This window comes from Emydura macquarii, unplaced genomic scaffold (assembly GCF_026122565.2).
Source record: "Emydura macquarii macquarii isolate MOO-44397 ecotype Brisbane River unplaced genomic scaffold, CSIRO-AGI_Emac_v2 contig_691, whole genome shotgun sequence".
Classification (NCBI taxonomy): domain Eukaryota; kingdom Metazoa; phylum Chordata; order Testudines; family Chelidae; genus Emydura; species Emydura macquarii.
The window spans coordinates 2938783-2964942 of record NW_027130828.1 but is presented as its reverse complement, the minus strand read 5'-3'; the positions used below and the strand labels follow the sequence as shown (position 1 = coordinate 2964942).

At 37.6% G+C, this 26160-nt stretch overlaps 1 protein-coding gene across 5 annotated transcripts in view; it reads right to left on the bottom strand.

Annotated features, from left to right (window-relative positions):
- Positions 1-26160, bottom strand: part of DENND1A (DENN domain containing 1A) — a 339130-nt gene that overhangs the window by 310578 nt on the left and 2392 nt on the right. For 4 of the 5 annotated variants that reach the window (XM_067541721.1, XM_067541722.1, XM_067541718.1 and 1 more), the window contains exon 2: positions 10017-10087. In XM_067541721.1, the coding sequence (XP_067397822.1) occupies positions 10017-10087 (71 nt within the window). Of the gene's footprint in view, positions 1-10016; positions 10088-26160 lie in introns of those variants that run through there. The other variant, XM_067541720.1, reaches the window with a different exon arrangement.

Sequence of the window (26160 nt, the reverse complement as noted above, 5' to 3'; positions counted from 1 at the left end):
TATGATAGAGGAATATAGCAGCACCTCAGATTCTGTTGCAAAATGGTGGTGTGTCCATTTTAGAGAGTTCTGACTGTACCTGTGGAAGTCCTATTATGGGAACAGTAGCAACTGCAAAGCGCTTCTAAGCCCAGAATACATTACAGCATCTCTCAGTTGAGCTAAGGACTTTGATTACTTTAAGTTATAACATTTGTGATCTACTGAGAAAATAAAGATGTTACTACATAAGGCCAGAACATAAAAAGTAAAGTAGGAAGTACTTAAACTACTCACAAGCTTCTAGTAGGAACAAGATTAGGGGTACATGCTACACTCCGAGCCAATTCAAATGCAAATGCTGTCCTTTCTCTCAAACAATAATAAACTCCCTCAGAGTTAATAGTTTCCCTCTAAGATTCATCTCCCTTTTCAACTGAGTAGTATGTTTTGGAGAAAAGAAAGAAACACGTGGTGAGGTTTAGAGCAAGGCCTTTTCAATTCTTTGCCATAAAAGCAGCAGTATAAACTACATTTCCTTTCCTAATCCAGTGAACATTTGTTAAACTCTAGCACACTTACCACTTTGTCCATGCTCTCATATTTGGGTTTCTACCTTACTATGGTCTTAAAAAAAAAAAAAAAGAAAAAGAAAAAAAGAAAAAAAAAAAGAAAAATGCTTTAGTTGTACTAAACCATTTTAGCTTTTTCCTTGAACACACAGCAAGAATTTATGCTACACTCACAAAAAGATGAAAGATGAGGTCCTTGGAGAGAAAGGCCATTTTGCACACCGCATGGCAAAGCTAAGGATTCAACATACTTTTGTAATATCTGCTTTGGCGAGAACACAAAAAACTCTATACAAAAGCACACTAGACCCACCTACACAGGGGGGGGAAAAAAATCTTACTTTTGTGAGCTTTTACTTTCAAATGTTCATACTTTAGAGACTATTTTGATCAGTTACTTTTGACTAACAAATGTGCTTTTTTCTATACTATTAGTACAGGAGTTATACTTAAATTCTCTTCACATCCCCCTCTAACAAGAGGGGATCTTTGGCACAGGTCTTAGAAAGATCCCTGAATTTCTGTAATAGCTTATTTCTGACATATGACACGAAACAGTTTTCTTTATGAAAACAAAAGAGAATTTCTTGACATTGGAAAACGAGGTTACACAACCAATAGGTTTGATTTTGCACTCTTAGTTTAGTGCAGTATGTGACAATTTTCTTAAATTTTCTATAGACTGTACAAATATAAACTAAAATATTTCAATAAAATATTTTATTTTTAGTGCTCAGTCTCACAACAATCATTGTCTTGGTGCAGACTGACTTATTTAATATCATGTTTCCAAGGTTCAAAAATAAAAAAAAAATTCCAATATATTTTAGCATTGTTGCAATTAATTACAGAACGTAATTAAAGTAAATTTAATACACAGAAGGGTGTTTTCCTTAGTAACCTTGCTGTTGGTTTTATTATACTGCATCATACTTCCCCATATATTTGTTTTTTGTTTTACCAAATTTGAGTTCAAGATCATTAAAGTTCAGGCAGAAGTCTGGATAACTACTGTGTTCATGATAGCACCGGTCCTTTTCCGCATTCAAACAAACTCCATCTGCACACTTTCATTGTATACCATTTTGATGATTATGAAAGGCCAGTGCAGTACATTAGCCCTCCTTTGGAGGTAAAGGCTTTACTGAGTTCATACAATTCATTTCCTCCCTTCTTTCAATTTAAGAAAAGGAAATGCACTTTAACAAAATATTAGTACATGGGTTTTACGATAAAGAATAAGGCAGCTCATTCTGTTCCCAGTTCATCCACTACAGATAAGCACTGCAATGAGCAACACAATACCACACACCAGAGATACAGACTGCAATACCCAAGTGTAGCTGATTGAGTGACAGTGCGAATGGGTAGCTTCAATATGGAGTGTCCAAAATATTTATCTGTTTCAGAATGACCCAGTCATATTCTAACATAGCCTTTTGTTATTTGCTTTTCATCTAACCCAGAGAAGGGCATAGCAGACTTCATGTTTCCAGGCTAACTTTGAGAAACAGTCTACTACTGGTGCAGTTTTGCTTCTTTATTAAGTCATTTGTAAAGCATCAACTACACTGGTGCTGGAAGAGAGACAAAATAGACAGCCTCCGTCCCATAGGGCTCATAGATATATGTTTTGACAATCTCTGAGAAAAGCATTTAAGACTTTAGATTTGACTTTGATTATAATAAAACTTCTTATCTTAAACCATGGCAACTTCAAGTAGCCTGCAGGCAGAGCCTGAAGCAGACAGTATGCTGACAGAAGATACATAATGATGACAGCAGATATACCCTTTAAAATTCTATCGAGTTCTAAAATCTATAGTAATTGTTTTTAAATAGGAATATGCACTAAGGGCAATCATCCACTTATCACTCCCTCAATCATGTTCATTTTATATTGTGTAACAAAACAATCAAAAGACAAAGACAATGTAACACTGATGTCTTCTGGCCAATGAGCCATATTACTTATCCCATGATATATCAGCGTTTATCCAGGCTCATGTAATTTAATTCCAGAGGCAAAACTAATTCACTACTCTTTGGCCTCTAAAATAGACATCCTATCCAAGAAGCTAGTCTTTTTAGCAGCAGTTCAACTCTCGCTCCCAAATTAATCTCCTTTAGAGCGACAAAGTGGATAAGGTAATATCATTTATTGGACCAACTTCTATTGAGCTTACACAGAGTAGCATAAACTCGAAAGCTTGTCTCTCTAACATCCTGGGACCAACATGGCTACAATGATTCTTCTTTAGAGAGACAGACAGCGTCCATTCAAATCTGACTGTAAGGCAAAGCAAGAAAAACAGTTAGAATTATAAATTTTCTACTCTCCAGTACAAAGATAGTAATTCTCTATACAATGAAGCAGGGCAGAGGGATACACAAACCACACATAAAAGGTTACCCAGTATCAGAGACTCTTTCGCCATTCAGAGTTTAGTTTAGGCACCAGTCTCTCAAGTTAAAGAATAAAGTCCTCAATAAAACTGCTGTTGCTATTCTTCTGAACGTCTGTCTATCTTCAATGCATCTTTATAAAACCTCTCAATTCACTTGAAATGTGGGAAAGTAAAAGATTATTGCAATTCTGTGTAAAATTCCAATCCCTATATGCGTAATATTACCATCTTATTTTACATCAATTACACCACATTTTGGGAGTTCCTCTTAATTTAGAACACTTTAGCTAGCTCTCTTCTTCTATGACAACTTTGACTCAATAGAGTAAAAGGTACAGTTCCAAGTCATTACTTAGTATTTACATGACACCATGAAGAAAAGGATAGTGTTGACGTATGTAACCATTTCTAAAAAATGTAGGAGTATTTAACCAAGGGAACTCCGCTCTCCCTAAATTTATTAAATCCATTACAGTATTCATTTTAATAAGTAACATTGTGTTACCCCATCAGTTTGAGTCCTGGAGAGAAGTACATGTTTAGTATAGACCCTCTGACATCATTCAAAACCACAGGGGATATTAAAATCCCCATCAGATCACTTCTATACAGTATACTTGCAAAAAAAAGTTGATGACTCTAGTCTTCCTGTTCTATTCTGCTGCTGAGACAACTACTGAGAAGGAGTCAGCATTTTTATCAGCACATGGTAACAACTTGAGGAGTGCTATACAATGGAACTAATAAAAGCAAAACTCAACTCTCTTAAATTGCATTATTCATGTTTTAAGTAAAGAAAGTGTAAAGCCCTGACAAGCCCAGTTAAGAAAGAATCACAATTGGGATTAAAACTAATATAGAACCAGTTACAAGTTCTCATGTAATTCTAGCAAGTAAGGTTTTAAAAATTACTATCCAATTTAAACTTATTAAGGGCCTGAATCTGCTCCCACTGAAGTCAAGATCAGCCAGTAATAGATCAAGGATGAAAAACTGGTTGGTTAAATGTTTTTTCTTAAATACATATGTCCTTAAAAGCATATAGTTACCCAAATGTGTGTAGTTGCAAATGAGATTACTTTGTCTAATGGTTTCCAAAACGTGCATCCCACATCCCCCATTTAGCATCTCAAAGCTTACAGAAGTGATTCACTGGGAATTCTATAATTGCCAAAATAAGGTTGATGAATATACAAAAGCAAGAGCTCACCCAACTTCCTGATACTGACAAGTAAATGGTGGAATTGAATTAAATGCCACAAATATGGAAAGACAACATTTATAAGTCACAGCCAAGGAGAATAAATTATAAACTTCTCCTGGAAGGCTATTGTTGGAACACAGCAAATATTAAAAGACATTTTCACATAAAGAAAAACTGTATATCTTTTTTCCTTTTGCAGATTAGAAGTGAACAAACTTCAGAACTGAAGGTTCAGTCCTCAGTACTGCCCACTAAGGGTTGGGCACAGCTATGAGAGGAGGAGCTACAAAAACCATTTGTAACACCCTCATCCAAGGTCTGGTTCTACAACATCCCTGGAGACACAAAAAAGGGCCACACAGCAGGGCTGAGGATCTGGCCAAGAGACTATTTCCTGCTTAGTAAATCCAACATCCTCCTCACATTACTCCTTCCAGCCAAACCCCAACTCATTCAAAGACTCCAGCCGATAGGCACAGAAGCAGGCAAAGCAGGGAGTGCTGAACTAGGGGGAGCACATAAAATGGAACCCGCCAGGACCACTCCTCCCCCCAGCAGCTCTCTGAACCCAGAACTGTGCAGGGGAGACCACCCATACACACTCCCCCTCTGGGGAAACTAGTACCCTGGCAGCACTTCCCATACTCCCTACCATGTGGCCTTCAGGGAAAATTGCAGAGGAGCCAGCCAGAGACTTCAACTGATAGGAACAGAAGCAGCCATAGAGAGTGCTGTACTAAGGTAGAAAGGGGTAAAATGGGGCCCAGTGGGGGCTACACCTCACCCTAGCACTCCCTGGGCCCCAAAACTACGCATCCCCCACTCTGGAGGCACTAGGACCCAGGCAGTGTCTCCACTCCCCCTACCAGTTGGCCTTGGGTGAGAACTGCAAAGGAGCCAGCTAGAGACCCCCAGCGGATAGGAGGGGGAGCTGCCAGAGCACTGGAAGCAGGGACCTCTGGACATTCCAGTCAAAACTCTAGAATGTTCTAAAAGTGACTCTCTCTGCCCTGCACCAAGTGGTTGTTTGCTCCAGGCCTCCCTCTCCCTTTCCTTCACAGTTTCTTCAGTTCAGCTTCACTCACATCTGCCCCTCCTACACGCTCCTCCTCTGCCATGTCCCCTACCCCTTTTTATTTCCATTTAGCTGATCTCCTCCTAAGTAAACCCACCCTATCACAAAACAGCTGTGGAACTAACATGATGTTAGCTGCCATAGTACTGTTTGCTCTGCCTGTATCAAACTCCTTCCCCAACGCTGTGCCTGTCTTGTGTATTTAGACAATGTTGTCTCATTGTTTCCTTGTACTCCCCTATCTGTCCATATTGATCTATCTTGTCTTATGCTCAGGTTTTAAGCTCTTTGGGGAAGAGACAATCTGTGTGTTCTGTTTGTATAGCGCATGAAACAATGGGATTCTGATCTATGACTGGGGTTCCTATGCACTATAATAATATAAATAAATAAATAATAAATATGATGACGACAATGATGATGATGATAATTCAGGTGCTTGCTTTTTCTACTTCATTGTGTTAGGTGGAATTTTTTCTTCTCCCACCTTATACGGCAGAGAACATCTTCTGGTCAGCCAGCCTTCTCCCTCAACCTATGATTTCTGTGGAAGAAATCCTGGAGCAGAGAAACTTCAGGTCAAAAGGTTCCTTCATGCAGTGAGAGTCCTCTCAGAGCTACTGCACCCTTCTGAAAGGTGGTGCTCTAAGCCTAAATCAACAGATTCTGCATAGTTCATATATTTTTTCATGCCATAATTTCATTTCACCTAATGTAAGCAATCATCTCAACTAAATTTCAGTGCACTGCTAAAATGACTTGCAGTATTTTGTTTTTATTAGATATAAAACAAACAACACACATATTCCTCCCATGAAAACCAGAATATAATAAATGTATTTCAAAGTACATGTTGAATGTCTTTATAATTATGAACAGTATTCACAAACATCTAAGCTGAAATCATTACATTTATATATTTTTGAAGATGGACTGTAACAAGTGTTCCAGGATCAAAAAAGAGATTCTTTCTTTTCCCAGAAGTTCCTGCCAATGCTATAGGGAAGAATCAGAACTTTAGTATTTATTCCTATACAATTAGCTACTTTAAAAAGAAGTTCCCAGGTAACAGACATTAAAGCACAAAACAGAACAGATTTTTTTGCAATATAGGCTTTTATTTTGAAGTAAAGTTAAATCCTAAAAATCAGCTTTAAGCAAAATACAGGAGATAGAATAATCTAAAATTGGATGTTATACTGAGTGGAAACAAGAAGCATAAAGAAATTAGCAAACTTATTCACTTAGGTTTTCACAAAATGTCAATGCTTTTACTTATAGAAAAAAGGCCTTTAATGTATTAGTGCCCATAAACTTTCATAATCTGATTTTGTGTTCTAGATTACAATTCAATGCCAATTCATTCATCCCTCCAAACTGATAATATAACAATGCACCATTGAAAATGAAATGCAAAGTGCGTTTATAGCAATACCAATACAACAAAATAGAAAACAATTATCTAACTGTAAGATAATATTTTAGGTATGTTAAACATTAAATCAGTTAACTTTAAACTTTCTTAAACAGAAGAAGTTTACATTCAAAACATAGACTGGATAATTAGAAGCAGGAATACAGTTTTTATTGAAGCACTGAAAGCAGATCCACAAGTAAGACTGAGTTGAGCACATTTTAAGGTAATAGATTAAGTGGGGAAAAAGCCAACATAAACCGAAAGAGGGAGCAACTGCAACAAGGAGGATGGTTTATTGAAAATATCTTTGTAAAGAAAAACAGAAAACATATGAAAGCATGTTAGAATGAGACTTGTAAAGCAGACAGCAACTTCCACTAAAGCTCTCTTTTAAAAAAGGTATTCCACAGTTTTTACTCATTGCTCACCACCATCACCTACCACTACCTCTTTGGAATGCACACTTGGCCATGTCTACGCCCTGGGCACTACAGTAGTACTGCTGCAGGGCCAAAAAGTAGAGATTTCCTACATCAACAGAAGTTTTCCCATTCTCATAGGTAATCCATCTCCCCAAGTGGCAGTAGCTAGGTTGATGAAAGAATTATTCTGTCAGTTTAGCAACGTCTATACTTCATGCCGTTGGGGATGGGGGAGGGGTTGGTCAGCTAAACCATCACTAAAAATTCAAACCCCTGAACACCATAGTTTAGTGAACCAAACCCCCAGTGTAGATGTGGCTAGGTCAATCTAAATTTTAAGAGCAGACTAGTTCTTACTGATAATCATATATAGACCATTTGTATATCTATTCTTGGGGTTTCAACAGGTAGCAGTGTTTGTCAAAAATAGTTTTTATGTCAAGCTGACAGTGCATAGTGATAGAATTAACTCAATAAAAGGAGCCTACTGTATTTTAAACTATTGATCTGGAAAAATTACTATTTGGAACCTAACTAATTTTTAGTTTATATATAAAGATTCTTCTGAACATTAAAGGAGCAATGAAGCAGTTGGAAAGTAAACTGGTGTATAAGCGGTTTCTTGGTGATAGGATCCAGTGTACGTCACGTTTCAGCAAGATGATGGTTCTAGCAGTGAGCTAGGACATACCAATTGTAATTAAAAAGTTTATTTTAAAATGCATTTGATATTTTATACATGGCAAGAAACATCTTACCATGTAAACTTCTGGATTGTTACCCTCAGCAAAATGGAAGCAGCTTTCACCACTCCACAAGAAGATGCGCCTTCAGTCTAACATATCAGAGGCTTTAAAACTTTGCAGCATTTTATCAAATCCATAACAGCAAAAACCAGATGAAAGTTACAGAAGAATTACATGCATTACAAAAGAATGGTCAGTAGTTACTGATTCAATGTGAATTGTTCCATTTTTAAAGATCTCTGGTAGCAGATGGTGCCACATTCAGTACTTTTTTGGTTTATAATCACTTAAAAATGAACAATTTCTGAAGATTTTGCTGGTGCAAACATATCACTGTACAAAAAAAATTCAACTCCCACAGAATCACTTTGTTTATAGAACAAAATGCATACTAAATCTTCTAATTAAAACCGGTAAAGTAGTTTCAGTTCTTTTTAACCCACCTTCCCACAGCAGGAAATTAATCCCTCCAGGGGGATGCAAACAAACTTCAAAGAAAAGATTATACCCAGACACTATTACTGTACAATATAACGTTTACAGTTAAATTTGTTCAGATATTCTGACACTGGAAAAACAGATCAGATGTGCAGGAACAAGGACTTCTTATTAAGTGGACTTCTTCCAATTATCTCAAATGGCAGTGACAGCGGATTATACAATCAGTAGAACGGGCCAACACTGTACTCTACTTATAATTCTTTTGGACAGGATAAATAAATGCAGTAAAAAGAAAAAAAATAAAGTTTTTTGGTCTTCATTGATTACAATTCAAAATTTTGTATTTGTGGATTGGAGATGAGTAGCTTCCTACTGGTACACTCCAAAAAAGCCCATCCACCTTCATTTTATCATAACTCCACCAAGCTACATGTTTGCTCACTCCAGGAAGGACTTCAAGGAGCTGTTACTCCGGGAAGTGTTGACCAATCAGAGTAGCCTGACTTTGACATCATTTCTTTTCAAATCACTTGTCAGACAGTTCCCTGGAGAATGACTTCATAAACAAACAGAGTGCTATGAACTAGTTCCAAGATGAAAAATTTCAGCCTGGTCTTTCCCTGCCTGCTCTGTCAATCTTCCTTAAGTTTAAGAAAATAGTTAAATCATATAAATATATCTACATATGTGTTTCGGTGATTATGGGATTTTCCTGAAATACTCATATGAACCATTTATGTCTGAAGAATACTGTCTGAAAGAAACTGCCTGGACTATTTGAACATGTATTAACTTATGGTAATGAAAAGTAGCAATCAGACCATTTTACAAGTATTTTCTAGGTCCTACTACTTCTTTGAAGGGAAAAGTTTGGAGAAAGAAGGAGCGCAAAACTGGAAGGAGTATAAAGAAGAGGAAGGAGAAAGCTGCCTTGGGAGAAACGCTATTCAGAAGGCCTGTAAAACCCTAAGTCAGGAGTGTCAAAGTAACTTGTAATGGCAGGCCACTTTGCAATAAGATTGACTTAAAGGGGGCTGTACCCTGGCGGTGTCTTGCCGTCCACTGAGAAATCTCGCGGCACCCTCCCTTTCGGCGGCAGCTCATCTCCCCCACTGCCGAAAAAACTCACGTCATTGTGACTTTCGGCAGCAGCTCCAGTGGCATTCCGGGCGGTGGCTGCGAGGGGCCAAAACAAAGAGCTTGCAGGGCAACAAAAAAGATCGCGGGGTGGACCCGGCCGCCCGCAGCCCAGAACAAAAAGGTTCACAGGCTGTATCTGGCTGCCCGCGGACCGGACCAAAAAGGTTCGCAGGCTGGATCCAGCCCGCAGGCTGCATGTTTGACACCCCTGCCTTAAGTATTACTTGTAACAAGAGCTGATAAAAAAATGACCTGAGTGTGATGTTTTCATTGATGGCGCCATTTTAATCTTCACAACACCCCTGTGAAGTAAACTTTATCCCCAGTTTATGAGGCAAACTGAGGCAGAGAAGTTAAGTGACTTGACAAGACCATGAGGTGAGTTAAAGGCAGGATTAGAACTCAGGATTTCTTAGCTCCTAATCCTGTTCTTAAAATTTTAGGATGATTCAATCTGTAAAATCAAAGATTAAAATTGTATGCAGTAGTAACATGTTCCCTTAAATCTTTAAGAAAACATTTTGGTACTTGCTTCACTATTGTAGATTACATAAGAAGATCTCTGATAAGTTTTACTTAAAAAATAAGTAGAATTCAAATGCAAAATAGTACCTGCTCCAATGCTGTTTGTCCCTGAATAAGTCACTTCAACATACACTTCAAATGTTGTTTCCGGGTCTTGTCTGAAATAGAATGATACATTGCGCACATTAACAACACTTTCAGAATACGAGCTGAACAAGAGCCTTGAGAAAAAAAGCTCTTAAAGTGCACACAGACATTAACAATATGACTTTACAAATGTAAAATTTGCCATACTAGATCTGCTCAATGGTCCATCATCCAATGCCCAGGCTCTCACCTGTATTTTATTGTTTCACATAGCATTTATAAAAGCAAAGAACAGATCATATTGGGCTTGAGTTACTCTGTTTTATATAATCAAATGAATAATGTAATTTAAGATGTGAATCAGATCACATCTTTCTGCCTGACACACAATTGTGGTATTGGTTTCAACCACTATATTAAGGTGGTATTTTCAAAGATGCCTAAAGGAGTTAGGCACTGAAATCCAGTAGGCTAATTCCTATTGATTTTCAATGGGAGTTAGTTGCCTATCTAAATCCCTGTCTTAATACATAACTAGTCCACAACTGTAGCTATTAAAGAGATTGCAAGTCTGCCAACATGAAGGGATTATACTTTAGTGGAAAAGGAGAAAAAAAGATAAAACTCAATGCATTTTTAAGATTATGTTGCAGAAAACAGTGTTTATCTACTTGGATTGTAGCAGTCCAGTTCTGGGTCATAAGTAATCAATTTGATTACAGGTGGAGATGTACAAAAGCAATTAACTGCAAATTCTGCTTATTCATCTCTTTTAGAGAAGGACAAAACAAAAAAACTTATTTACTCCATATCATTTTCATTTCCAGTAAAGAAAACCAATTACCTTTTTCACTTATCTAAACTGAAAGCAGAGTGTTACAATGAGGGAATGGGGAGAAGTCATCTAAATCAGTGGTTCTCAAAGTGGGGGTAGGGCAACACGAGATGGATCATGGGGTGGCACAGAGCAGGGAACACAGCCAGTCCAGCTCCACGCTCCCCAGAGAGAGAAGCAACTGCTGCCCACCTCCTGCAGCAGCAGCAGTCCCCCACCGCTGCCAGAAATGCTCCCCGCACTGCGGCTCCCCGCGCAGCTCCTGCCACACTCCCCACTTCCCACGCTGTAGGCCCTGTTTTTTTTCTGAAAGGGGGGCTGGGAGAAGGGGGGGGCGCGATTGTTAGGGCCTACAGCGTGGGAAACACCCTCCTAACAATCATGCCCCTTCTTCCCCCGAACTCCCCCTTTTCAGGAAAAAAACAGGGCCGATAGCGCAGGAAGTGCCCCCGTTTTTTTCTGAAAGGGCCCCCCCTTTCAGAAGGAAGGGGGGGCACGATAGTTAGACTAAAGTCCACGGGGGGGGGGGCGCGGGGGGGCTCCATTTAAAAAGTTTGAGAACCAATGATCTAAATTCACATTCTGGTACTGTGACCTTTGATTTCAACCTGTTGGTACCTACTTAGCCAGCAGAAAAAACAGAACTCGAGGTGGATGGAACTAAGGTCATTTAGTGCAGACATCTCTGAAAACATATCTGAAGGAAAGAGTCACATTCAGTGCAGCAGAGATAGTTAATTGCAAAGGTTTTTTTAAAAGATTACAAGAGCAATAATGCAAATCCCTGTTTAATTACCTCTCTTGCCAATGGATTTGCCTTGCCTTCCTGCACCTATCATGCAGTTCCTGTTTAATTATCACAACACATTTCTTAATGGTAAATATGTAATTACCCCCAAAATTACCACAGAATGCCTCTTAAAATTGGTTAAAAATATGGTCTTAACAATTTGCTGATTCTATTTTCAATTTAGTAAAGTGTATCTTTTAATGTTTCAAAACAAGTTGTAAATAGCATGTAGCTGAAAAGAACAATTATAGAATCACAGAACTGTAGACCTCAAGAGGTCTTCTAATCCAGCCCCCTATACTCAAGGCAGGACTAACTTATCTAGACCATCCTTGACAGGTGTTTGTCTAACATGCTCTTTAAAATCTCCAATGACAGAGATTCCACAACCTCTCTAAGCAATTTATTCCAGTACTTAACTACTCTGACAGTTAGGAAGCTTTTCCTAATGTCCAGCCTAAACTGCCCTGACTGCAATTTAAACCCATTGCTTCTTGTCCTATCCATAGAGGTCAAGGAGAACAATTTTTCTCCCTCCTCTTTGTAACAACCTTTTACGTACTTGAAAATTGTTATCATGTCCCCCCTTAGTCTTCTCCAGACTAAACCAACCCCATTTTTTCAATCTTCCTTCATATGTCATGTTTTCTAGACCTTTAATATTTTTGTTGCGCTTCTCTGGACTGTTCCCAATTTGTCCACATCTTTCCTGAAATGTTGTGCCCAGAACTGGACACAATACTCCAGTTGAGGCCTAAGCGGCATGGAATAGAGTGGAATTACTTCTTGTGTCTGCTTACAACACTCCTGCCAATATATCCCAGAATGATTTTTTTTTTTTTTTTTTTTTTTTTTTTGGCAACAGTATTACACTGTTGACTCATATTTAGCTTGTGATCCACTATGACACTCAGATCCCTTTCCACAGTACTCCTTCCTAGGGAGTCATTTCCCATTTTGTAAGTGTGCAATTGATAGTTCCTTCCTGAGTGGAATACTTTGCATTAGTCCTTATTGAATTTCATCCCATTTACTTCAGACCATTTCTCCAGTTTCTCCATATCATTTTGAATGTTAATCCTATCCTCCAAAGCACTTGCAATCCCTCCCAGCTTGGTATCATCCACAAACTTTAAAAGTGAACTCTCTATGCCATTGTCTAAATCATTGATGAAGATATTGAACAGAACTGGACCCAGAACTGATCTCTGAGGGACCCCACTTGATACGTCTTTTCAACTTGATTGTGAACCACTGATAACTACTCTCTTACTCTTCTTACTTATAATTACATCTTTTACATCAAACATAAAGAGCAGTATCATCTCACAGTTTTCTCAATGCCTACCTGAAAACAGATTCTGGATGAATAGCTGGCTAAAACTGAACCAAGGTAAGACTGAGCTAAGCCTGATAAGTACAGGGAAGTGATAAGTGCTCTGAAGAACCTTCCTCTTCTGTGATATCCCCTACTATGATGGGAGATCATTTGATAACTCATAACTATCATATAGTTATCATATATGATATGATCATATGATAACTCAGGACCACACTGGATACGCCATTCTAGCTTGACTGTGAACGACTGATAACTACTCTCTGGGAAAAGTTTTCCAACCAGTTACGCACTCACCTTATAGTAGCTCCATTTAGGTTGTATTTCCCTAATTTGCTTATGAGAAAGTCATGTGAGACAGTATAAAAAGCCTTACTAAAGTCAAGATATACCACATCTATTGCTTTCCCCCCATCCACAAGGCTTGTTACCCTGTCAAAGAAAGCTATTAGGTTGGTTTGACACGATTTGTTCTTGGCAAATACATGCTGATTGTTACTTATCACCTTATCTTCTAGATGTTTGCAAATTGATTGCTTAATTATTTGATCCATTATCTTTCCAGATTCTGAAGTTAAGATGACTGATCTATAATTCCCCGGGTTGTTCTTATTCCCCTTTTTATCGATTGGCACTATATTTGTCCTTTTCCAATCCTCTGGAATCTCTCCAATCCACCATGACTTTTCAAGGATAATCGCTAATGGCTCAGAAATCTCCTCAATAAGCTCCTTGAGTATTCTAGGATGTATTTCATCAGGTCCTGGCAACTTGAAGACATCTAACTTATCTAAGTAATTTTTAACTTGTTCTTTCCCTATTTTAGCCTCTGATCTTACCTCATTATACTTTTTTAAAAAGCAAAAAAGCAAAACAAAAAAGGTAAAAATGAGTGGGAAGTATCCATAAGCTGGTAAGGAGAGAAGAAAATGCATATTAAAGAAACTCAAAGTTCTTTCTCCAACAGGATAAAACAGTAAAGGGTGGACATAACTGTCTCTCTGCCCAATTAGCAACTACAGTTGCAGTCTGACTAGTGGACAGTGAATTGATAATGTCAAACTAGGACCCTGGCATGTAGTCAGAGAGGGTCTTCATTTAATAATAGTATTTAAAATGGTCTATATTTCTGTTTCTCAATGACAGATCCGTGGACCGGCACCAGTCCTTGAGATCTCCTTGACACAGTTTAGGAAGGCAGCAAACCAGTCTCTGGTATCAAAAAGGTTCAGAAACACTGATCTACATAACCTATCACCTCTATGGCATTGGTTCAACTTGCAATAGGTCAAAAGAGGGTTAGAGGGGGAGATTTATAATCTGAAGACTATTTTGTTCTTTTCAGTTCCTCACATTTAATTGGTTTAATTGGAGTTTAAATGCTGATGTGCTACAGAGTGGGCAGAGAATCTTCCTATTTTGTTTGCTGTCCTAATACATTGAAAAGAGAATTTACTAACAGGCAAGGTTTTTACCAGAAAGGACTAAGTGTGAAAAATGGAGAGAGCTGCCAAATTCATGTGAAGTAAAAGCATGGGTTAATGGTGCTGCTATCGAAAGACAGCCAAATCCCATTATGCATCTAAACATAAGTTCTAGGAAACAGACACCTGCAATTTCCCAGTCTTCACTTTTCAGTAATAACAGGGAAAAACTAACCAGATATGACCTGGAATATACCTGGCATACATCTTCCATTAACATTAATGAAAGTTAAATGACCAACTCCCTCTCTACTGTGCTGGAAAAATACCTCACATGGAGCAGGCAAACGCTGTAACAAGTAAATGCAATAACAAGGTACCATTTTTACAATTACTTTCCTGAACATAACTTCACTTTAGCAACTCCAGTGATTGTTTTGACCCAATTAAGGTGGTAGAATCATGGTCTGTACTCCATATCTATTTAGTTAACAAAGTAAATACTATCCCATCGAGCTAGAGTGCACAACAACTTTTCTTGTAGACTGTCTGACAAAAATGAAGTATTGGGTAAGTGCTATTCATACTTTTCTCTGGTACATAGGTCCTATTCTTGTACAGATCTCTTTTTGATCCGCAGGTACTTGGTTAATTCTGTAATTGACTGTTCCATTAATACAACCGCTGTCTCTGATCACGTCCCTACAAAATAACAAAAGATCCAGATGATAAACAGTCAAGTAGATGGGAATGTAATAGAAATGAAGAATTAAATCTCCATTTCAGAATTTTTGTGGAAAAAGAAATTTGCTTGTTCCTGGAGGCAAACGAACCCTCAACATCTTCTAGCAGCTACTGTAAGCAACACTCAAGGCCTACTTGAGGAATAGATTTATAAAAGTTTTACATCTGCCAAGAGAAATTATGGAGAAAATATGATAGCCCTGAGAAAAAACTAAAAGATTGATTTGTCTTATGCCACAGCCCCATCTCCAGGTTTGCTGAGATCTCTTAAGAATTGTAAATATGAATTTAATAAGCTGCACTTGGTACAGACTGAATTCATCCTATTTTGACTCAGACAAGACTTCTGGGAATTGGGTGAAAAAGCTGGCAGTTGCTGGCATACCACCTATGATAAAAGACAGTCATCCATGATAAACATGGTAAATTACATACATCAACTAAGGATAATAGAGTTCTTTAATTTCTATAAACATATGTACAACATGGACAAAACCCCTCCACAGAGCCTTTGGATCAATTTTTCAAAAATATTACATTATAGCAAATTACTGCAGCCCAACACAGAAACCTTGACACACCCCTAACAGAGGAGGAGTTAATTGAGGTGATTAAGAATATGAAAGTGTGGAAAGCCCCCAGGCCAGATGACTTCCTTGTCAAATTCTATAGCTACTTCCTTGATTTCCTGTCTGATTAGAAGCTTAAAAAGTGTAATGAGTCACTCCTAGAGGACAACCTTATCCCTATGCTGAGTTATTCCTAAACCAGGAAGAGCTGACACATTATGTTCCAATTATATGCCAATTTCATTTAGTAATAGTGATGTCAAATATTGGCAAAAGTTCTGGAGATAAGACTGGAAAAGAATTTGGGTTTTATCATAAACCCACATCAAGTCGGGTTTGTCAGAAGCCGTCATGGCTCTGATAACCTTCAATAACTTACTGGTATTATAGCAGTGAAATATGACAACCCTGAATCATAAGCCATATTAGCTTTAGATGCAGAAAAGGCTTTTGATAGAGCAGGCTGGAAGAATATGTTTTATATCCTACAAAAATGTGGATCTGAACTCATATTTAGATCCTGGATACAACCATTATATTCTCACCTAACCTCTCACACCACAACCAACAATGTGATCTTGGAGACTACACAACGATGCCCACGGAGTCCACTACTTTTTGCTTTGGTTCTTAAGTCCCTGACAATAGCTACATGGGTCTATCCAAATATTCGAGGCATATAATTTAATTCCAAGGAGTATAAACTGATGTTATATGCAGACAATGCCCTTTTTTATATATCCAAACCAGAAACTGCTGTTCCAATCCTCCTATCACTAATTCAGAAATTCAGAGCAATATCTGGTTACAAAATAAACTGGGAAAAATCAGAACTATTGGAAATCTCCAGATTGTCATATAATTGGACTTTTTCTCAACAGAATTTCCATAAGCAAACTGATGCAATTAAATACCGAGGTATATAAGTAACAAGAAACATTAACAAATTAGTGAAGATAAATTTAGATCCTGTACTCTTTCAAATAACTAGTGATACAACAAGGTGGCATCCTCTCTCCCTGGGCCTGCGGGAAAGAGTTGAACAATAAAAAATGAATATTCTGCCCAGGTTCCTCTATATTCTAAGTAGCCTACCTATGTATATATCCCTCTGTCTTATTTTGGAAAATTTACTAACATCAGATCCTGTGTGTGGGGTCCCTAGTCATTGCCCATAACTATCATTTAAAAAACTCCAGCTCCTTATAGCCAAGGGGGAATTTGGGCTCCCAGACCTACAAAATTATTATTAAGCTTTTATCACATCACAGATATCAAATTGGCTCCAGCAAACTAACACCCTTATACCCACATGGGTGGAAATCGAACAGCTATCAATGTATCCAATTCCCCCTCCAGATCTGTTCAGTACTTCTTTTTGTCCTATATAGAAAAATAAGGTGCCTACAGTGGTGGCTGCACAAAGGGTCTGGGCTATCCTAGTTATGGGTACCAATTTTATACTCGCCATTATGCAAAAGCACCTCTCTGGGGAAAACCAGACTTGCAAATTGAGGGGAAAAAACTATAATCAAGAAGAACTGGTTGAAGAAGGACATCATATGGATTTCCCAATTAGTCAAGGATGAGGGCTCTCTCTCTTTTCTAACACTAAACAATGATAGTGACCTGCCACTTTCAATGGAGTGGCAGCACTTACAACAAAAATACTTGCTAACATATCGGACAGGATGCCAGAGGACTGCCTGAGTCTACTGGGAATATTGGAAATGCTTCATAAACTCCCTAGGCCCATGTCCATTATGTATGCTTTACTAATGAAGAGGAACTCCATTGGTCTGGAATTTTTTGTGAAAGCGTGGGAAGGGGAGTTATCACAGCTCTTAAAAGAACCCCAATAACAGAGCACATTATAGAATGTTAAAAATGCATCTATGGATCTCAAGCGACTCCTGACATATGGCAAAAGATTATATTCAAAATGTACTGGACACCAGAGAGGTTGTGCAAGATGGGGGCCTTCTCCTCTGTTGTTCGGTGGCATGTAATAAAGAAAAAGGAACCCTATGCATATGCTTTGGGACTACCTAGCAGCCAAGCAGCTGTGGAGAGAGGTGGACACGAGTGAAAAGAGCACTTAGCTTCAGCAACCAAACCTCAGTTGAAAATTATATCCTAGGTTATGTACCTACTGTGCTCAGTTTAATCCATCATAAAGCTTTGGTTCTTGAGGACCTCAATGATTATCAAGTGCATGATTTTCCAAAAGTGGAGAAGTAGGCTTATGCCCAGAATAAAGCAGTATTTTATTGTCTGAGTTAGCAGCAAAAGAAAAAATATCAAAGTAGAGAGCAATTTTATTAAATCAAATAAATTTGGATCCCATCTTCTGACACATTTGGATAAAGAATGTTTAAATAGCTGAAATAATGCCAGACTTCCATTCTATCTGACTTCTTCTTTTTCCCCTCCCTCTTCATGCCTCCCAACTCCCTCCTTCCATATTTTTTCCTATTTGGGTATGTCTTTTTATTATTATTATTATTATTATTGTTGTTGTTACCCCCACACTAGCATATGTCATGTCTGTGTAATATTGTCCCATTTTGTATTGTCCGTCTTGCAGCTTTGACAAGTTATAAAGTCGCATAATTGTATTAGATATCCTCTTAAATGTGCAGTACAGTATATGGTAACATATACAAACTGTAAGATGTTTACCTTTCTTGTATTTATTTTTGTTTCTTTATAAAAATTAATCACAAAATTAATCACAAAAAAAACCCAGCATCAAAAATAGATTGCACTATGCTATATCTATAGTTCTGTTTGTATACTAATCATTTATACTGCCATATGGAAGATAATGTGACTCAATTATAACAAGAAACTAGTTACACAAAAGTCAAAATACAGTTTAAAGAAATATTGACATTTCTGTTATTTCCTTGGCTTCATTCTTAACAGTGAAAAGAATGAAAAACAATATTCCACCATAAGTACTAGAGTCTATAATTGAAAAATCAAGAACTGCTTTTTCCCAGAAGCAAAAGCTTACCAGGAAACTCATATGAGCAAGTCAGAGTTCTATCTGAATTCATTCATAAGCAAGGCTCTTCAGAAAATGCCTCATTTGAATACTATTTTAATACTACATTCAATGAATCAGAATGTTTCATACCATGTCATATTCCCATGAAGATAACTAAACTGGCACCAAGCCAAATCCCACACCAATTTAAATCAATGACAAAACTCCAATTGGCTTCAGAGCAGAATTGGGCACTATATTGACAATCTTATAGTGCCTTTCGGTACTGACAGCGTGATTCAGAATTCAGTTTTCTTAAATGTAACATGCCATTGGTCCATAATTGATTTCCATTTAGTAGCCATCTTCTATTTTTAATCAACATTAATAAGTTATGAGAAATATAAAACTATCCAGGGAGTATAAATATTTGGGAAAAAAAAAAAAAAGTTGCATGTCTATATCAGTGCTGCTTGTGGTCTCTGTATAGAGTATGCTCCAAATAAAAAGATTTTTAGCTACAGACCTAGGCTGAGGATATAGGATGAACAATAGTATGAGATTCCATTAGCCATCTCTCTTGCTGATATTTCATTCCCCTTTGACACATACTGTTACAGTCTTATCTTACTGTGCTTATTCCTACCTTTATTTTTAGCACATTTCCTTAATTAAAGTTTATACTGTAGCTGTAAAAAAAATTTGAAATTTTATAACATAATACCAACAGGGTGCTTGCTATTTTAAGGTCTATGTTTAACTCTTTTGATGAAAACATTGCTTAACACAGCTGGCAAACACCACATACTATACATTGATACTTTTAGACAAAGCAGCATTAAATTTCCCATTTTAATATTCCATGACAAACCTCCATTTATTTCTGTAAATACTGAAATTAAAGTTTTGCCAAGTCAGAAAGTTAGAATCAAAGGGTGCATTCTAACCCTCAACAAGCTAACACCTCAGTAAGAGAATGAAATCTTTGTTGAGACTTGCTCAACATTTTATAACTTTTTGTGGAACTAAGGGAACAAGTACTTTCAAGACTTCACAAAGTTCACAAAAGAACTTACCAAATATAATGTAAACATATATTCCCATAGGCATATTTTGCAGACATTACTATGCATCACTTATTGTTTAAAACTCACTTCTCTGCCAAGTACTCACTGAGTCCATACTCTAACCATGCTTTTAGTAAGCAGAAAGTTCACAGATTAAGAATACAGTAGAACTTCAATAGTTTATACTAAGTATTGGGAGACTCAAGACTGACTACAAAACTTTATGAATTAGCAAGTAAGAATATAAATATAATTAGAAATATCATGGACATGGCATAAAAAAAAAATCACTTGGTTCATTTATTTTGACTATTGTTCAATTTGAAGAAGATATTGCAGTAAATTTTGGAAAAGTAGTCTTGTAATACAAAACATCAGAGCATGTTAATGTGGGTAAGAATGGGTGTTATGATTTGCTTAAAAGATATTAAATTTATCTTTAAAATAATTATCCACCTTTTAAAGGCAAAATCCTGAGCTATGCCAATTGCAAGTGAAGATTTATGCAAAGCAAAACCAGATTAAACCAGCTGAAGTTTGAAATTTAGAAAGTATAGAAATTTCTTCAGAACTCTGGGAGTTATTTAAGATCATGATGTGAATTCTATTAATTTGCTTACTGATAACATTTTTTCTGTAGATAAGAAAACATTAGGACAGGAACTCAAAAGCACAAAGGAGCCTTCCCTTCCCACTGGCCTTGAGACTTAAGGGAAAAACTGCAGAGAGGAACGAGTCAGAGACTTCTGCCAGTATGAGCAGAAACAACCAAAGCAGGCAATGTTGCATTGGGAGGAAGCGTACAATGGAGCGCAGCTAAGGCCACCCATCGCCCCAGCAACCACTTGGACCCAAACTGTGCAAGGGAGTCCACCTCTACTCTGGGGGCACTAAGACCCACGTGGTGCCTCATCTGCTCCTCTCCTTCATCCCTACAATGGGACCTCAGGTTAATACTGCAGAAAGGAGCAAAGCAGAAACTCTAACTGGTAGGAGCAGAAGTGACCAAAGCAAGGACCCTCGGGACATCAAGGTATATCTACACTGCACAAGGAAACCCACAAGAAGTCGTCTCTAAGCTCGGGTCAACTGCCTCAGGCTCATGCTATGGGGCAAAAAATAGCAGCATAGACATTCAGATCAGCCCGTGCTCGACGGGGGCCTCAAAGCTTAGACTCCAGACAGAGCCCAGAGTGGGAATGTCTTCACTGATATTTTTAGCCCTGTAGCAGGAGACCTGCAAGCTCAAGTCAGTTGACCTGGGCTCTGAGACCCACTGCCACTGGTCTTTTTTTTTTTTTTTTTTTTTTTTTTTTGGGGGGGGGGGGGGTTGGTTTGGTTTGGTTTTTTTACAGTGTAGACACTAAGGTGTTTATTGGACTGTCTCTACCATGTGCTGTTTGGTTATTTGCTCCAATCCTCTCCCTCCCTCTCCTTCAGTCTCTTAAGCACACCTGCCTCCCCCTCTCCCTTGCCCCATCCTTCTTCCCTTTTCTTTCCATTTAGCTTATCCCCTCCTTAAGTACAAACACATATACAAAGTCACAAATCCAAAACAAAAATAGTGGAACTAACATGACGTTTGATTCCATCATTTATTCATCCTACTTTTGTTATACTCCTTCCCCAACCCTGCGTCTGTCTTGTCCATTGAGATTATAAATTCTTCAGGGTCAGGGACCATCTGCTACTTTGTGTTTGTACAATGCTTAGTATAATGGGGTCCTCATTCTTGGTTGGCCTTACACACTTCTAGACATGATAAATAACACTGGAAAATAGTTAATCTAAAAACGGAATTTTCAAAGGAGCCTAAATACAGTTAGGCATCCCACCCCAATTGAAATGCAACAAGATTTGGATGCATAACTCCCTCCTTGGAAAATTATAGCCATAGATTTTAAAGTCAAGTGAAATACAGAAATTGAATTTTTTACCAATATATGCATTTCATTTATACTACCTGGTGTTTTCTGTTTAGAATGATATTAGGACTCATTTGTATAGTGCTCGTCATGCCAATGGTCTCAAAACAAAGTACAGATTTCATATATAGGAATCTTTTCACACATCAGTGAAATCAGTCATTTCTGGAATAGAATGCAACATCTATTTTACAGCACAAAGAAATGATATACAACATAAACATGGATAAATCTCTTCTTTTCAAAGGAGTAACAACTCCAGTAATGAGAGTAAAAATTACTTATTTGTAAAATCTGCTTAGACTTGGTAGCATTCAGGCTGTTTTACAATAAACCCTTTTCAGAGTAACTATATCCATTCCAGCACAGTGACCTGCACACACTGTATGAAATGCTCTGCATGAAGCCTAACCAGTATTTTATCAGTACTACCACCTCCTTTTATTTATTTATAATGTATTTGCAGATCAAGGAAACCAGACATCCAGTTTGCCTTCTTTCCTGCAGCTATACATGGAATGAAAGCTTACAGGATTTTTGGCAACTTTCAGATCCCTTTCATGTCAGTTTGCTGCAGCTACTGATCATTTTGCAGATATTTCCTCTTTGTAATTCTTCACTCGATGACTCATTACTGTATATGTATCTAAAATATAACTGAAGTGCATGCCCAGGTAAAAATTAATGTTATTTTCAGGCTGTATAGTCTACCATATTTATTGGTCTATTAGTTAAAGCAGGGAACTCAGAGATAGGACTTGCAGGTTCTGTTCCTGGCCATATCACTTACTGGTGATGATCTTGAACAAATCACTTTGCCCCTCAACATGCTTCACTTTTCATACATGGGCAATATGCATAATATCAGCTTATACCAATTCTTTCCATCAGGAGGTAACTGTAAATATAATTACAAGGTGCTTTTAAAAATCTTGATGGAAGATGCTTTAGAAGTGACAAATATTGATTTATTTTGTGTTCAGTGGAGTCTAACATTAACTTTTTTTGTTTTGCTGTTGGACACCTGCAGGACTCTTGAAACTATATTTGCCAAAAGGGGAGATTTCCAACATTTTTTGCAATCCATTTCATTTCAAAATGACAGAATTTAAAATTTAAGGTAATGTAAAGCATAGAACAGCCTTGAAAAATTGTATTCATCCATTTGCCTGGTGGCATGTAAATCCTTCTCGCCTCTGCCAACAGGCAAGTGAAGTGTTAACTTTTTACATTTTCTTTATGATCAGAGCTTGGGAAACCCACATGACCATAGCAAGTAGGACTCTCTCCCAAAGGCTTCTGTGGAATTTAAGCTTTCAACTATTTTTAAAATTATGTTTCTAGCCCTTACAGTTATGAAGGCACGCTTCCAAACATGAGCCAAGTGCAAGCTGATATCAGGCTGCCATCCGAAGTCACCAGATAAGCAAGCAGCAGCAGAGTGAAAATTGAGCAGAATCTTATCATTTGTCATCATTGCTATTTGGAACCGCATAGGCAAAAGTAATAATGACCAAAAAAAATCAATTTTACTCTGCAGCTAAGGAAAGCTAGGAGTAGTAGGAGAGGCACTGGAATTACAACTGTCTCAAACAACTGAGGCTGGGGGAAGGGTAAGGAAGATATCTCACCCTCATCATAGCAACATGCAGGCACTAGTTAGGGGTAAAGCACTGAAGACCATCCATACACCCTCATAAAAGACAAGAGAGTGAGTGGGGAGGAGTGGGTGAGACAGAGAGAGAGACAGAGAAAGCTCCTTCTTCCTTAAAGCAGCAAGAGGAGGCTGGGGTGGGGATAGGGGCTTCAAATTTATCAGACACCTTCTACTCAAAGGCTGATACAGAAGCAAAGTCCAGGGATAAGACCCTCATGGGAATTCATACATCCTCACTTTTCCCAGCAGCTGTGGTTGATTTCTCTGCCCCTGGACAGTGGACATCCACACCATATATCATGCATATCAAAAGATTTGGCCACCTGCTCCCTTTGTAGGGTTTTGCCCCACTTACATCTCTGTCATCATCTCCTCCTCCTCTTGGACCAACCTCTCTCCCCCCATACAAATGGGAGTTTGAAAATTACACAATTTATATCTGTTTTGATAATATCTTAGTCTTCCACACACACATTGTCACCATAAGCACTGTCAAATTGCAGTGTAATTTCCTGCTAAGTCTCTGGACCTTCATTTAAATTACATTATACTAACCACATTGTGGTTCTCAGAAAACTTCTCCTGAATAAGAAAGATTGGTAAATATTTGTCAATGCTTCAGCAGCTTTTATCACTTACTGCAGAACTTTTGGATGCATCTCATCTGAACCATCCTTTCCACCTCCACTTCCATATACCCTTTCAATACAGTAGGTTGTTACATCTACACCTTCTGCTTCACCTCCCATGACACATTTAGTTTAAGAATTAAATAACTTCCTTATTTGTAAAAGCAGATACGAAATGACCAACAAAGCTCAAAAGCTTGTCTCTCTCATCAACAAAAGTTGGTCCAATAAAAGATATTACCTCACCCACCTTGACTCTCTGATAAAGCATGTGCTCAGACTGGATATCCTGTCTCTTAAGGTGAGATTCTTAAGGCCCTGTAACATACCCTTGGCCTTTATTACCAAACCTTAACTGCAACAACCAAGACAACTAAAAAAAAAAAAAACCTTACACTAACAATTATGAATATCAAACCTCTTGTTTTGGAAAATTTAGATCAATTTTAATTCATTTATTTTATCATGCCTTACACTACACAATTGTAATTCAAGGATATGATCAAAATTCTTAGTCCATAAATTTAACAACTATTCCACAACTATTATAAATTCTTATAGACAACATGTCTTTCTTATGGCAACTTCAGTACACCCAACTTATGCTGGGAAGAAACATTTTAACTTTGAAAAACAGAGAAGACTATTAAGATCCCTGCTCTGACACTGACTCCCTCTACAGCATGCCATAAGTTATTTAATCACTACACTTAAGTTGCCCCGTCTGTAAAATAAGAATATTACTTTGCTATCTAAACCAAGGGGTCATGAAGGTAAGTTAATATTTATGACAAGTGCTTTGTAAGTGCCAACAAGTACTATTATTAATATTTGGCTTGTTAGCTCCACATTGTCAGAGGTGCACACAAATTATTGACTGTTTACTTATAGTACACCACTGAATTTTTATTTATTTTTAATTAGAGTTCCTAGCTATGACACTCACTCAGGTACCAGATTTTGGCTCCAAGATTCACTAGAATCCATTATAAGCAGTTTCACTAACTTCCAAAATTCTTGATAACCAAAAATAGTTCTAAAATGAAGCATGAAGAACCTTTGACTGTTAAATTAAATAATCTGAGTTATTTAAGGCCAGTTTTTACAAAAAGTCAGATTCAGCGTAATTCCATTTATCACACCCTCCCCCAGGCTTTTATTTCTGAAGGCATTAGGAGTTGTTGGCACTTTCACCGTTAAGTTTATTGCCATTATTGTATCCTGTTGCACATAAGTTACTTTTCTAGAGGATTATTTGGACAACAGTTGATTCCAATTAATTTTCTCCAACTGTTCATCGAGTCACCCTCTTTACAGTCCAATCATTTAGGCTGAAAAATAATTACTGCATTAGGACAACCTCATGTTTCAAAACAACACAATCATTAATATCACCATACAGCACTGTATTTTATCACAAGTTTTTGTTTGAATGAACTGATATAAACCTCAGATCTCTACATTCATAACAGTCCATGTCATTGGTTCCATCAACATATAAAAGAAAGCTGCATACTAAGAAGCAACCTGCCTTGGTGATTCCGCAATTTAGTATCCAGGTCAAGGTCAAAGCACTTAAAATCCCTAAATGACTCTCTTTAAAAGGGTTCTCTTCTCTGCATACACATTTTGAGGGAGATCACCAGGAATTTGTTAGACTTCAGTTTCTTTTTTAATCTTTCATCTCATCTCATTCAGTACTGCCTTTTGCCATTGTAGAACATTTTGCAACTCCCCATCTCCACCAACTTTGTGTCCTGAAATTTTCATGTCAGACAAAAAATAACTCTACTGCCCTACTGCTAGTTTATTTTTTTCAGTAAAGTAATTGTTTCCTAAATATCTTGTTTCTACATAGCTTGGGAACCAATTCTGATTCTTGCTGAACAACATTCCTGATAAATGCTCAATGGGAGGTAAGTTATCTACATTCTGCCTTATTCCAATCAATGGCTAAACAAAAATTACACAATATTCAGTGCACGCTTTCTGCTCCTGTGCTATTCAGGTACAATACATCATTACTCTAGCTATATTTAATATGCTCCTCTTTCACCCAAATCCCTCTCTTTCTATTACACTTTATATAGAAAGCCAATTATTTATCACGGTAAGTCTGAAGTATCAGCTTTAATGTCTGATTGGTAGTAAACTCAAAAGAACTACTTTACAT